This window comes from Rhinatrema bivittatum, chromosome 1 (genome assembly GCF_901001135.1).
Source record: "Rhinatrema bivittatum chromosome 1, aRhiBiv1.1, whole genome shotgun sequence".
Taxonomy (NCBI): Eukaryota; Metazoa; Chordata; class Amphibia; order Gymnophiona; family Rhinatrematidae; genus Rhinatrema; species Rhinatrema bivittatum.
Window position 1 is genome coordinate 616,801,305 of NC_042615.1, and position 15,119 is coordinate 616,816,423.

At 43.4% G+C, this 15,119-nt stretch overlaps 1 protein-coding gene across 3 annotated transcripts in view; it reads left to right on the forward strand.

Annotated features, from left to right (window-relative positions):
* Nucleotides 1–11,886, forward strand: part of FEM1C (fem-1 homolog C) — a 61,456-nt gene extending 49,570 nt beyond the window's left edge. For all 3 annotated transcript variants that reach the window (XM_029571314.1, XM_029571298.1, XM_029571305.1), the window contains exon 3: nt 9,025–11,886. In XM_029571314.1, the coding sequence (XP_029427174.1) occupies nt 9,025–10,334 (1,310 nt within the window). In that variant the 3' untranslated portion in view covers nt 10,335–11,886. The remainder of the gene's footprint in view (nt 1–9,024) is intronic.
* The last annotated feature ends 3,233 nt before the right edge of the window (nt 11,887–15,119 follow it).

Genomic DNA, 15,119 nt, shown 5'->3' on the forward strand with positions numbered 1-15,119 from the left:
TAACGGCCATGGGGCGCTTGAATGCCACAGAGTCCTGCTGGAAAATCAATCACCTGGAAGCCTGGGGGGTAAGGCTGGCATGCTTGCAGTTCAGCCACAGGCCGCAAAGTCAAGCAGTTCACATGATGTTGGGCAACGCGATGAGGTGGCCTATATCAGTTGCCAGGAAGGAACCAAGAGCCAGCAAATGTCACAGGAAATAGACCAGCTGATGGAATGGGGCGGCAGGTCATCTGCAGATGATCTTGGCCTCTCACATTGCAGGAAAAGACAATGTAAGGACAGACTTTCTCAGCAGGGAGAGTCTGGACCCAGGAGAATGGGTGTTGTCAGCTGAGACATTTCAGCTAATTGTGGATCATTGGGGCCTTCCAGTCTTTTTCCATGTAGCTGTAAGCATCTCAGTGAGAGTGAGCTCACTTTGGCATTTTTTTTTTTTTTACCTTTATAAAAAGCTATCTTTTTCTTGCATTTTTTGGCAGATTTTCTTTGTAGTATTTGATACCGGGTCCCTCTTGGTGCTTCCTTTAGTGTTCCTAGTCAGGGGTTTTGACACTTCTAGTAAATTTACTTTTGCGGTCGATTCACCCGTGACAGCATTGCTTTGCTCGCTGGCCATCAATGCCCACCTCCTTCAATTTTGATTTTGCGCTCCTTTTATTTTGTCCCATCATGGCCACTTACGGTTTTTGCGATGCTCCTGGTGCCTGAGGGCCATATCCATTATGGACCCTCGCGAGATATGTCCTCTTCTTGGGGTCATCACATGATGTTCCTCCTCCCTGTCAGTGTTGGCATCGGCAACGTTTGAAGAGGAGCTGGAGCGGTGAGTCCAGCTGGCAGTGGAATGGGCGCTGCAGGGCGTTGGTCCTGTGGCAGCTAGAAGCAGGTGCAGGAGGTGGCCGAGCAGCTGCCTTAACAGTAGTAGGACACCCTAATGTTGCTGGTACATAAAAGCCTGGACTGCGGAAAACACGAGATCCAAGCGACCTACGATGTCTTCAAGATGGCATCAAGGGTCTATGCAGAGGGAATCAGTACCTGCAGAATGGCATGGCTGCGGGTCTCTGATCTCTGACCAGAGGTACAGGAACAACTCACTGACATGCCGTCTACTGGGGAGAATCTCTTCGGAAATAGGGTGAGGAATGTGGTGGCCCAGCTCTTGGACCACCATGAAACCCTCAAACAGCTCCACCAGCTCTCTGGACCCGTCCTTTTCTAGGTGGCCAGTGAAAACAGGACAGAGGTCTTTTTCACCAGAGGAAGTACTATCCTTTGCTCCCTTGCTCCCATCAACACAGTCAGGGCTCCTGCAGCCATCTCAGGCAGCAGAGCCCCCAAGTCCCAGCTGGTGCCTGTCAACTCCAGGGACGGAGTTTTGACTGGGTCATAGAGAGTATAGGCCAGTCACCTGTACCCAGGACGTTGGCCCTCTGGTCGGGGGCAGGCAGCGTTCTTCATGAACCAGTAGCCCAGAATAATCTCAGACCAGTAGGTTCTTTCTGTCGTCCGTCAAAGGTGCCAATTGAATCTATTGATTGTCCTGCCAAATTGCCTTCTGAGCCCGTTTTGTGGGCTTGGTAGCACATCAGGAGGTACTACTAGCAGAGCTCTCTTCCCTATTAACAGCCAGAGTGGTCGAGCCTGTCCCATCAGGGAAAAGAGGGCAGGGATTCTACTCCAGTTACTTCCTGATTCCAAAGAGAACAGGACTCCTCCTTCCCATCCTAGAATTAAGGGCCTTGAACAAATTTCTAAAAAAAGAAAAGTTCAAGATGGTTTCTCTGGGCACCTTGATCCCCTTTTGCAAAAAGGGGACTGGCTATGCTCCCTCGATCTAAAGGATGCATGCACTCAAATCAATATCTTCCCCAGTCTCAGGAAGTATCTCCGGTTTGTGGTTGGAAAACCGCACTTCCAGTTCAGAGTGTTACCATTCGGGCTAGCATCAGCCCCACGAGTCTTCAAAAAAGGCCTGTCCGTGGTGGTGGCACTCCTCTGCAGGCTGGGGGTGCATGTTTTCCCCTGCCTGAATGATTGGCTGGTCAAGAGTACATCTCAGGCGAAGGGGTATCAGGTCCTTGAGCTTTTACCATCCGGGTGTTGGAGTCACTAGGGTTTGTCATCACTACCCGAAGTCCTATTTCTGCCCCTCACTTCAATTTGGCTTCATAGGAGTTGTGCTAGACATGGCTCAGGCCAAAGCCTTCCTGCCTCATCAAAGGGCCATCACTCTGACAACTACTGCGGCAGAGATTCAGCAGAAGCCAGCAGGTGTTAGCCTGTTACATGTTAAGGCTGTTGGGCCATATGGCCGCAACCTTCCATGTCACTCTTGGCACAATTACATATGTGCAGATCCCAATGGACCCTGAGGTTGCAGTGGTGCCAGGCCATGCAGAGCCTCCAGGACTGCAACCGAGTCACCCTTCTCTCCAGGACTTGTCATGGTGGCGGGTTCTTTCAAATCCGGAATGCGGGATCTGTTTTCGAAGTTGTCCTACCCAAATTGTCCTAACCATGGATGCGTCCACCCAGGGCTGGGGAGCTCATGTAGGTGGGCTCAGCATCCAGGGTCTCTGGTCTGCTCAGGAAAGCTGAGGCCAAATCAACTTTCTGGAGTTTTGGGTGTTCAGGTATATGCTATGGGCTTTCAGAGATCAGCTGGCCAACAAAGTTTTCCTAATCTAAACTGACAGCCAGGTAGCTATGTGGTATGTCAACAAGTAGAGAGGCACGGGATCGTACCTCCTGTGTCAGGAAGCGGTCCAGATCTGGTCATGGGCCCTGTCCCACGGGATGATGCTCAGGTCCATGTACCTGGGCTGGACAGAGAATGTGGTAGTGGACAGGCTGAGTCGAGCCTTCAGACCCCATGAGTGGTCCCTGGACCAGGGGGTAGCAAATTGGATATTCAGCCTCTGGGGGAGCTTGAATGTAGATCTATTCGCTTCCCCTTGTAAACAGGAAGGTGCCTTAGTTCTTGTCCCTGTACAGGTCAGACAGCAAACCAGCCTCGGACACCCTTGCCTGTGATTAGGGCAAGAGTCTTCTGTAGTCTTATCCTCAGATTCTCTTAATGGCAAAAACTCTCTTGAAGCTTTGCAAGGGCAAGGGGACTGTGATCCTCCATAGCCCCTTATTGGCTGAGACTTATCTAGTTTCCACTCCTATGGGAGTTGTCTGTCCAGAGACCGATCAATCTGGGGACTTCCCCAGATCTTATCATGCAAGATCAAGGCAGGTTACGGCATCCCAACCTCAAGGCACTGTTGCTCACAGGCTGGATGTTGAGAGGCTAATTCTGCAACCACTCGATTTCTGAGGAAGTTTCTCGGGTCCTGTTGGCTTCTAGAAAGCCTTCCACTAGAAAATCTTATAGACTGAAGGAGAAGAGATTTTCCATGTGGTATGAGCAGAAGGCCCTAGAGCTGTTCTCCTGCCCCGTACAAAAACTGCTCGATTACATTCTACACCTATCAGAAGCTGGCTTAAAGTCCAACTCCATTAGAGTTCATCTCACTCCAGTTGGCACATACAACCAAAGGTGTAGATGGTATGCCCATCTCTGTACATCCTATAGTTGTATGTTTCATGCAGAGCTTGCTTCAGTTGAAGCCTCCTGCTGTGTCTTGAGACCTCAGTGTGGTGTTACCTCAGCTGATCATGAACCAGTAGCCCAGAATAATCTCAGACCAGTAGGTTCTTTTGAGCTGCTGCACACCTGAAATACCTGACTTGGAAGGTCATAATGTTGGTAGCGGTCACCTCAGCTTGCAGGGTCAGTGAGCTCCAGGCCTTAGTGACTTAGGACATAAGTTTTGTCTTGACAGGGTGGTCTTGCAAACGCACCCTGTTCCTGCCTAAGGTAGTGTCGGATTTCCATCTTAACCAGTCCATCGTCCTGCCAATATTCTTTTCCAGGCCTTATTTGCGCCAAGGCAAATGAGCACTGCACAGTTTGGACTAAAAGCAAGCCTTAGCCTTCTATCTGGACTGGACAGAAGCCCATAGACAGTCCACCCAAATTTTATTTCTTTTGATAAGAATAGATTGAGCATTGCTATGGCCAAACAGACACTATCCAATTGGCTAGCAGATTGCATCTCCGTCTGTTATGCCCAGACATGATTTCATCTTGGGGGTCATGCCAAGGCTCATTTCTGTCAGACCATGGCAGCATCGGTGCCCACTTGCGAGTAGTTCCCAAGGAGGGAATGTGCAAGGCTGCGACATGGAGTTCTCTCCATATATTCACATCTCATTACTGTCTGGATAGGGATGGCCAATGTGACAGTAGGTTTGATCAATCTGTCCTTTGGAACCCGTTTGAGGTTCTGAAGGACAACTCTTCCCAGCTAGGGCCCGTTGTTTAGGTTCAGGCTGTCTCATCCTCTGTTACCAACAGCACCAGTGTTTTTGTGCCCATTGGCACCTGGTTAGGTGTCTGGTCCCCTTTTGTTTTGGGGAGCAGCCTGTAGCTAGGGTTTCATCCATGTGTTGCTTACCTCTAACAGGTGTTCTCAGAGGACAGCAGGATGTTAGTCTTCATGAAACCAGCCTGCCACCCCGTGGAGTTGGGTTTCTCTTATTTTTTTATTTTAATCATAATTCTATATTACAAGACTGGAGAGGGACCCCACATGGATGTGTGATATAGGGCATGCTTGGTACGCTCAATGTGCCTAGTCAAAGTTCTAGAAACTTTGACATACGTTTTCAGCATCGGGGCGCCACCTGATGTCACCCATGCGTAAGGACTAACATCCTGCTATCCTCGGAGATCACCTGTTACAAGTAAGCAACTCTCCTTTATTTGGGTGCATGTTTCTGACTACCAGCTCTTATTCTACCAGATCCCACCTTAATCCATCTACCCCTCCGTTTTGGGATCTTTTGTTGGGTGTGGAGACAGGCTTGATGGATTTTTAGCTGTGGGAGGCCTGCCTTTTAATTCTAACCACATCTGTATTGATCTGAGCAATTTCCATTTTTGATTCAGTGTCTTGGACACAGGACAATACCAGAGCCTTCAGAAGACTCCTACTCTGCTGTTGCACTGCACCTCCCTGTCATTTCAACAATTTTTATTTTTGTTGCAGTTCAACTAATCTCTTGCAGTTCAAGGATTGCTCGCTATACTGAGCATGATTACAGAAAATCTCTGAGAAGTTTCTATAAGAGGAAAGTGTAGGTTGGGCATTTGTTCTGAAACATATTGGCTGAAATTTTCTATTTTTAGAGTTCTGTTTGACTTCAATTTAGATTCCATCTATTTTAAGAGTCTCGTTTACAAATAACTCTGTGATGAGCCTATTGAAACATTTGCCTGTTTTCTTTGAAATTAAGGGACCTCCTTACTAAAATGCATCCAAACTGTCTGTATGGTGGTTCCCCTTGCTCCTGCTCCTTTCCTAGAGGGTGCTGAGCCCTTAGTGAATGCCATACTCATGGTAACATGACTTGAGGCACTCTTTTTGCCCTTCCTATTGGCCAGCATCATTTTGGATTTCGGCATTGGTGGGGCAGGAGCAATTACTATTGAGCATCCCTCCTGCCCAGGAGGACCTGAGGCTGCACTTTGGTAAAAAGGTGGCCTGGATGCATGGGTTTGCACCAGGGAGAGGGTGTCTCTTTGAAAGCTGGGTGGGTGGGTTGCAGGTTTTATTGCTAGGAATGCAGGGTTTGATAGCTGGGTTGGGTGGGTCTGCTTGAAGAAGATGGGGGAACTCTGTGAGGAGGAGAAGGTTATTCAGGGCTAGATGCCCCATTGCTGATAGTGGTGGGGTCCTGAGAGCATTGGCCAGAGCATTAGCTGACCGATGCCGTTGGGGAAAAGTTAACTATATCCTTTGATATTTAGTTAACTTTTGGAGGTTTAAAGCAGATTGTGAGACATATTGCGATCCATTTTAATATTAATCAGCAGTTTTTCATGCATTTGCATCTTGGCTCATTGATAATTTTTCCACATTTCAGGTAACGCATGTTGATTTTTTTCATGCACCTTAGTAAATAGGACATATTTATTTGTAGGGTCCTATGTTTTGGCTTATATGAAAGGAAGATGTAATATGCTGACACTTAGCAAAACTGTCCCTCTTTGACCTGTGAATTAGATCATGAAATCTTACTTTTTGGAAATAGAAAATACCTGTAATTTTTTTTTTTTTTTGTTTAGGGCATGAACTCCACTATAAAATTACTACATGAGTGGAGTACAGTTTTTTTTTTTTTTATTTTTAGTATAATTGGTAAAGCCACTTTATCAAGGGTCATTCTACTCCATTGCTTTCTGGACATTATCCTGTTGTTTTCCTAGAAGCACTTCTTTTCCCGTACAGGGTAGAAAGTGGAGTAGTTTCACCTGCTAGCCCTCTAGGAAATAACTTGAGTATCTTGTTACACCTTCCAGTGCACAAATGTCCATGTGACTAAAACCACTCAATACATTACCCCCAGTTGACAGAGAATAGCTGAGGTGAATTTTCTAGTACGGACACAGTCCACCACAACTGAAAACTTGCTAATACATTTTTTTAAAATGTTGAATAAATTTCAGAAATATTTCCTGTCTCAGTTGACAGTGTACTGTAGAATGACATACAAAATGCTTTTCTTGTGGAATTATCTGACGGGGGTGGCCATCTCTGATCCCCAAGAGCTACAAACAGGCCAGGTTTTCAAGGTATCCACAATGAATATGCATGAGAGAGATTTGCATACAAGCTGTCTTTTGCATATTCATTGTGGATATCCTGAAAACTTGGCCTGCCTGTTGTTGTTGAGGACATTAAGTACACAAGATTTGCCACACTGGGTCAGACCAAAGTTCCATTGAGCAAAGTAAGAAAGTAGATGCCGAAGAATGTCTTTTTCAATATCTTTATTGGATGGAGATGTATGAAAACAATAAAACCGCCCGACTTAGGCCGAGTTTCACCACATCTGAGTGGCTGCCTCAGGGGCTTGCAAATAACTATTCGCAGCAAATTTGGAAATTTATCCTATCTGTTCTTGGACATGAACCGCGGCACTGACATATCTTAATGAAGAACAAGTGGTTCATACACTTTTGCTGGCTCCATGCACTGAATGGTGCCTCATACGTTTATGCCGCCGGTTAGTGTGTAACGTCTCCGCTCAAATGGGTTTTCTTTTTCTCAGTTTGAGAGAGGATAAATTTCCAATTTGCTGCAAATAGTTATTTGCAAGCCCCTGAGGCAGCCACTCAGATGTGGCGAAACTCGGCCTGAGTTGGGCGGTTTTATTGTTTTCATACGTCTCCATCCAATAAAGATATTGAAAAAGACATTCTTCGGCATCTACTTTCTTACGTTTGCTCACGGCTTTTCTAGATTGCCTACCTTGTTGCTTTTTGGGCCCAAAGTTCCATTGAGCCCAGTATTCTGTTACCAACAGTGGCCAATTCAGGTCACAAGAATCTCGCAGGATCCCAAGGGGGTAGATACATTTTCTCTTAGTTTTAACCTTATAGCTTCATTGTGAGGTCTTTATGAAATGCCATGTAGTATTGACAACTCATCTCCATCATAGGGGAATTCAAGTCTTCCTGTACCTGGACGATTGACTCATCATAGTAAAATCACAAGACAATACAATTTTACAGGCCCGCTGGAAAAACGAGTGAAATTCTACTAAAGCTCTTTTTGGGAAAATGTACTAAGACACATGTATGCTAACCTACTGCTTTATGTAATTCCAGATTCTTATCTTTAATGTGTGTTACATATTCTGTGTCCATTTTATAAACCAGAGAGTTTGGATTACGTTCAAAATTGTTTTGAAAATGTTTAGACATAAAAACTTAACTTATGCTTTAAAAAAAATAAAAAAAAGCTTTCAGCAGCAAGCACTGGGATATAAAATAGCAGTATGTATATTTTGAACAGTTGCATAGGCTTTTGTTTCATTGTTGTAAACTCAGCAAAGAGAAAATGATCCCTTAGGATGTGTAGTTTTAAATTCTAGCACTGTACACTACAAAATGGAGAAAATGTTGCCTTATTTCATTTTTTCCCGGTTTGTAGCTTGGTGCTTTTGCGTTATTGACATTCTGTGAAGCCTCCCTGGAAGCTACTGTCACCCACTAGTCAAGATTTCACAGCAGATTTGTGAACGTCAATCTGCTTTGAAAAGTCACTGGCGTGCATGGACCCCTTCTGCATCATACAAACACAGTTTCGTTTGCTCTTCAGCAGGTGTAACTCTATGCATGTGGATTTACACACACATTTTATGAAATGTATAATCCCCCCCGAATACCTGATGCTTATGCTTGTAAAAGTAGGAGCAAAATGTTTTTTTTTGTGTTTGTCTTTTTTTGCAGTGGGCTTTTATTTTCTATATACAGGGTGGGGTTTCCGCATTTTTTTCCTTTTCTTTGAAGAATTCCAATTTCCAATGCAGTTTTTGTTGGGTGGCAGAATTATACATCTCCCCGCCAGTCATTTTGTTTAACAAACCTAAAGGTTGTTTCCAAGAATTTCAGTGGTTGACAGTCTTTTTTAAAGTCTGAGCAACAACACAATGGCTGCCATTAGTTTAGCTTGCTATCCATTGTGGCTTAGTCACTGCTAGACAGTGTATGCATGAAAGAAACGGAGACAGGCAAGAATTAGTTCAAATAGGTTTTTGTTTGTTTTGAAAGCATTTTTAAGATGTGGTATAAATAAAGTTGTCGGTACTTATATTATAAAAAGAAAAACCTCTAAAAACAAATTAGGCAACAATCAGTGTGCTTGTTTTTTAATATCTATTAAAATACTGTTTAGCTCAGACAATACCAAAATGGATAGCAAGTTCTACTAATAATTGCCATCCAAGAATTAGACCTAGTTTTTGGAGTAGTTTTCAAACCGATTCACCTTTAGCTCTTACTTGCTTGGATCAGGGGTCAAGTAGGTTGATCAGATATCTATCATTTGAGTGTTTTGCTGTGACTTTTTTGTGGGATTGTGTGCTGCATCTTGTTTAAGCTGTCTTGTCTTCTTTTTGAAGGGAACACCGCCTTGCACGACTGTGCAGAATCTGGAAGCTTAGATATCATGAAGATGCTTCTTATATACGGCGCCAGAATGGAAAAGGATGGCTATGGCATGACGCCTCTCCTTTCAGCCAGTGTGACCGGTCACACAAATATTGTGGACTTCCTGACCCAGCATCCCCAGACCTGCAAAGCAGAGCGCATTAATGCCTTGGAGCTCCTGGGAGCTACTTTTGTAGACAAGAAGCGAGACCTCCTGGGGGCTTTGAAATACTGGAAAAGAGCTATGGATATGAGATACAGCGATAGGACTAATGTCATCGACAAACCTGTGCCTCAGACCCCAATCATGGCTTACGATTATGCCAAGGAAGTGAATACTGCCGATGAGCTGGACAGCCTTATTGCAGATCCGGATGAGATGAGAATGCAAGCCTTATTGATTCGAGAGCGTATCCTTGGCCCTTCCCATCCAGATACATCATACTATATCAGATACAGGGGTGCTGTTTATGCGGATTCTGGAAACTTCAAGCGCTGTATCAACCTTTGGAAATATGCCCTAGATATGCAACAGAACAACTTAGATCCTCTGAGCCCAATGACTGCCAGCAGTTTGCTGTCCTTTGCGGAACTCTTTTCCTTCATGCTTCAAGACAGAGCAAAGGGTCTTCTTGGCACTACCGTTACATTTGATGACCTCATGGGAATACTGTGCAAAAGCGTCTTTGAAATAGATCGGGCTGTCAAACAAAGCACCTGCTCACCTGACCAAATACAGCTGAATAAAGCGCTCTCCATCATTTTACATTTAATTTGTTTGCTGGAGAAAGTTCCGTGCAGTCCAGAGCAGGACCATTTGAAAAAGCAGACCATCTATAAGTTTCTTAAGCTGCAACCCAGAGGAAAGAACAACTTTAGCCCTCTTCATCTTGCAGTGGACAAAAACACCACATGTGTAGGTCGCTATCCTGTTTGCAAGTTTCCTTCTCTGCAAGTGACTACTATCCTGGTGGAATGCGGAGCAGATGTCAACATTCGAGACTCTGACAATAATAGCCCCTTGCATATTGCTGCCCTTAACAACCATCCAGACATCATGAATCTTCTCATCAAGTCAGGTTCCCACTTTGACTCCAAAAACTCTCTCAAACAAACTGCGATAGATTTGCTGGATGAGAAGGAGATGGCAAAAAACTTGATCCAGCCAATCAACCACACAACACTGCAGTGTCTTGCTGCTCGTGTCATTGTGAAACATAACCTCTATTACAAAGAACAAATCCCTGAGAAGATGGAAAACTTTGTCTTGCTTCACAGATGATGGTTGATTCTTGAAGTATAAGTTGGTGACAGTGGCTGTTCATTTCTCAAGCACTATTTTTGGTGATACACCAGCGATCGTTCAGCTTGAAATACACCATGCTTCAACATGGCTCCAGCATTCTTCACGTTCAGGGTTTGCAGAATTGGTTGCGCAGTATTTTAATGAGTATGCCATATATTTTGTTTTGTGGATAACCTAGAAATGTAATGCCATATACAGACTCCTAAAAATGTCTGCCAAAGGCCTGTGTACACTGGGTGTGTGGTTTTTTGTTTTTTTTGTTTTGATTTTTTTGCTTTTGTTTTGGGAGAGGGGATGGGGAAAAGAGCTGTGGGTTTTTTTTTTGTTTGTTTTTTTGATTTAATTTTTTAATTTTTTTTAATTTTTTTTTGTTGCTTGTTGGGCTTTTTGGGTGGGGGTAGGAATACTTTTCTTTGTATTTTAAATTCCTTCTCTTCCCTCACCCCTCCATTTTTTTTTTTTATTTTAAGTCTCTGCAATCTGTGAGTTCTACCCAGTTAAGATAATTTTCTTTTCCTGTTTGCTTGTGCATCTCTACTTTTGATTATAATCTTTAATTCTATTCTTGTGGACCACTGCTAAGCTGTGCAAGCTCTATGAACATATAAATGTTTGCAGTTACCATAAGTGCTTTATCTTCTCTATGCACTGGCTTAAACATGACTGTTGTGTGTCAGCATATTTCTATGCAGCAGTTGGGCAACCTTAACTGAAACTGTTTTTGTAGCTCCTTGGAGCTTTCATTTGCTGAGAACAGTTCACAGCATGACAATTTCCAGAGCCCTGTTTTCCGTCTGTACCAGCTATTTTGTTTTTGTTCAAGCTGCATTGTGTTCTTTTACTCCTCTGACATTGTATGCTAAAGCTGGGGGTTCTGGCTTTCTTACAGATCCTACCTGGGATTTCACTCAAAGCCCTCCAAGAGCAGCACAAAGGGGGAAAGCCTTATTGGAACTTAGTAAAACTTTCCTGGTTCAGGCCCTAGCCTTTGTGCTTCTTTGCTGGGTGTGGAAGTAGAGGTATCAGGCTTGTTCAGACTCTGCTGTAGTTTTACAATGTAGGAGGTGGGATTTACAATGAATGTATGCAGTGTTTGTGAGAAGAACCTAAAGCATGCCTGGGGTATGATGCTTTGCCAGTTTACCTCTGATCACTCTCTCTTTCTCAAGTGGTTTAGTGCCTGGCCCTAAATGTTCAGAAGCCCTTGTGTCTTCTAATTGGAGAGAATCTGCATTCTTTTTTTCAAGTCATGTTAAAATACTCAAGAACCTGTGCACACAGCCTGCTGACTTTAAAGACAACCGTTACAAAATAGAGAGTATAATATTCCAACAGCTTTGCTATTATGGCAGAAAGGGCTCTTTAGGCTCCATAAGGAAAATAATAAGTGAAGGTTACAAATGTGTAAGTTTCAGGTTCCTCATGTTATTCAGCACTTTATTGTTGATTGAGAATACAATTTATTATGGCACATTAGCCCAACAAATGTCTTAAAATGTTCTCAATAAAAGTTACACTTGGCTCATGACTGTGATTGGGTTATATGTGAGCTCGGGATGAGACTGAGCTAGTCGTGTTTATTCCCGTAGGTTACAGCACTGTCTGCCACCATCAAACTTGGTCTGGGCTTGGCCTAGACTGTATACTTCCAGAAGATAACTGCTGAGGCATTGTGAAGTACATTAATCTATATGTAAAACTGGTTTCATTGAACTTTTACTGACTAATTTTAGTAAAGGGGGAGGGAAATTAACTCCTGTCGCTCCTTGTGACCTTGGGCAAGTCACTTTACCCTCCATTGCCTCAGGTACAAAAACTTAGATTGTAAACCCTCTGGGGATAGGGAAATACCTACAGTACCTGAATGTTATCCGCTTTGAAGCGCTGAAAAAAAAAGTGCAAAAAGTGGAATATAAATCTAAAAAAAATGTAAATTTATGTAAGTTTGATTCTTGACATAGCAAGCTTTTACTTTGTGTAGCTTTGGTCTATATTTGAATCAAATGAAATGTATTTAGAACCCACTTTTTCCTGAAAAGCTCAAAGTGGGCACAGTTCAAGAAAAGTGTTAATACAATTGAAAAAAAAGGAATGAGACAAAAGAGCAAGATAAATGACATGCACAAATTTCAAACTAAAATTTAGAGCAATTAGCATAGCTAAAACTATAAAACACAGATGTAGTCTGCACTGTACCTTCCTATACAGTTATAGCTATGGAGTTCTTTGGGAATATGGGTGGCTTCTAAAGTAACCGAGTTCTCTATGGACATCTAGGAGTACCCACTGATCATCACTATACTTTGGCTTTGGGAATCTGCAGACCACTGAAAAGCTGCAAAGGGATGTTACACAAATATATAAAGGCAGAGAAATATATTTAAACAGTGTCTAGTCCTAGTGGCTGATGTATTAGTGTGCTGAGTTTCATGCAAAAGTTGTGATTTTCCACACTTCAGTTTTCTACTGTGAATTGAATGTGACTTGACAGTACGTTTCCTACAGACAGCTTCACAAAAAACATTGCTACATTTCAAAATGACTTTCTTATTCCTTTTGAGGATTCTTGCATGCTTTAGATTACAATAAGTTGCTTATGTGACAATTCACAGTGCTCCATACAAGCTGGCAAATACTCTTAAACCCCCCATCAAAATAACAAAATCTTTTTCTCCCTTAAAGTGCTTATTTTGTGAGTGGCTGTTACCATAAATGCCACTTGAAATGCTGTGAGCTAGACCAGTTCTATTTTGATAAGGAAACATGAATTAGCCATTATGCATAGATCCAGACCCAGCTCTCCGAGTTCACTAAAGCTTTTCTGTGCATGGACAGGAGTTCCCCAGCATATACATCTCATGAGTTCCTTGGTCTTTCTTCATCCCAGTTATTACACTGGTGTCCCAATCTCTCTTGAAAATATTTTCACCTTTTTGGCCTTGTGCTTTGTTCTTGCCTTGTTATATCTTCTATTTTTTGCCACTGCATTGACAGCCCCTTCAACAGAACATTTTAAGTTCTTAGAATAAAAATCAAAATGAGCATGGAAAGTCCAAGGCCAAGAAGTCCATAATGGATATGCATGTTTGCTCTTGCTATCAAGGCTCAGACCATGGCCCTTCCAACTGCTACAGGTGTGGTCTGATGTCCCTAGGGCACAGCAGTACCATCCTGGAACATGCAGGCCCTAAAGAAAGCAGCAGTAGGCAAGAACCCAAAGCTTTGTCATCTCTTGAGACAAAGTTGAAATGGGGAAGATCCTGTAAGCACAAGCTAGCTTCCCCTCTTCCACCCCCATGGCATTGGTTTCTGGATCCAACTTTCGGGGGTTAAGTGTGGCCCACTGTATCACTGGATGAGATGCTGAGAAGAGTGCCAGCATGATGTAAGGGACCTGTTTTGGGGCTGGTCTCCTTGCAGCTGAAAAAAACATTGGCACATGGCTCTACCTGAGTGGGTTATTTATGGTCACAGATCCCATCATTCTTAATGGTATGGAGATTCCCATGTGCTGAATAATTTTTTTTCTGAACCCAGGTCTGAATAGGGCATGAGACTCACACTGTAAGATCCACTTGACCATCTGATGTAGTATATCAAAGTGCCATCACTCATAGCAGAGCACTTTGGTGTTATCCAATTACCCCACCACTCAGTAGTGGTGGAGTGTGTCTTGAAACATGTTTAGCATGTTTGTGATTGCTCCAATATACTTCCTTAGAAGGACTCAAAGGCATTGGATGTGTTTGGGGGTGAGGTGGGGGTAAGAAGGTCTTCTAGGGATCCATGCTGAGTGCCCAGATTGTTATTCACCAGCTCTATCTATAAGAACTTGAGCAAAAGCTGAAGCCTCTGGCTTCAACAGTCCCAGAGCTGGTAGCCTTTTTGCTGTATAGTGTGTGTGAGAAACATCTTGACCATTTATAAAGCTTTTGTTAGTATGGCCAAGACTCTGGCCACTTCTACAGAAGCTTGATGAGTTGGTTTGTGAGCTAGTGGTCTCTGAGAGGATGTTCCTTGTACTGGAGCCAATTTGTGCGGTGACAAAAGTTCAAGAAACAGTGGCTCTGATTAAAGAACATCAATTCACCTTTAAATTGCTATCAACTGTGGCAGGGGTTCCAATTGGCTTCTGCCTGATGCCAGTATTTCTCCTGCAAGCATCTGTTCTTCCAAAGATGTCCTTTCCTTTCGGTGTTTCAGTGCTGCTCCCCAACAGAGGAAAAGGCATCAGCCAAATCTCTGGACCAGTGTTTTGAATTTGAGACTTGCCGCCTCTGGTGAGGGAGGGGAGGGAGAATGGTTCTGTCCTTCCTCCTTGAATGGCTCAGTGTCACCAAGAAATGATGGGTCTTGAAAATTGTGACATATGGCTATTACTTTAGCTTCTTTTGCTCTCCTCTGACTTGGGGGATTTTAGTTTTCAGCTCTGATCCTTCTCAATCTATTTAACTGCAGTTTGAGGTGGAATTGCGTCTTCAGCAGAAGACAGTCAAAACCTATCCCTCAGGATTGCAGCCAGCGATTCTATTGAATTTCCAAGAAATTGGAGGTCTTAAGGCCTATACTGGATTCACAGTGACTAAACAAGTTTTCGTCAGAGAGGTTCAAGATAAACTCCCTCCAGACAATTCCCCCTTTCATTCAACCGAGGAATTAAATGTGCACTCTGGATCTGAAAAATGATTATGCACGCATCACCATTCACCCTCACCATTAGAAATTCCTTAGGTCTGTGTTGAAAGATGCACACCATCAATA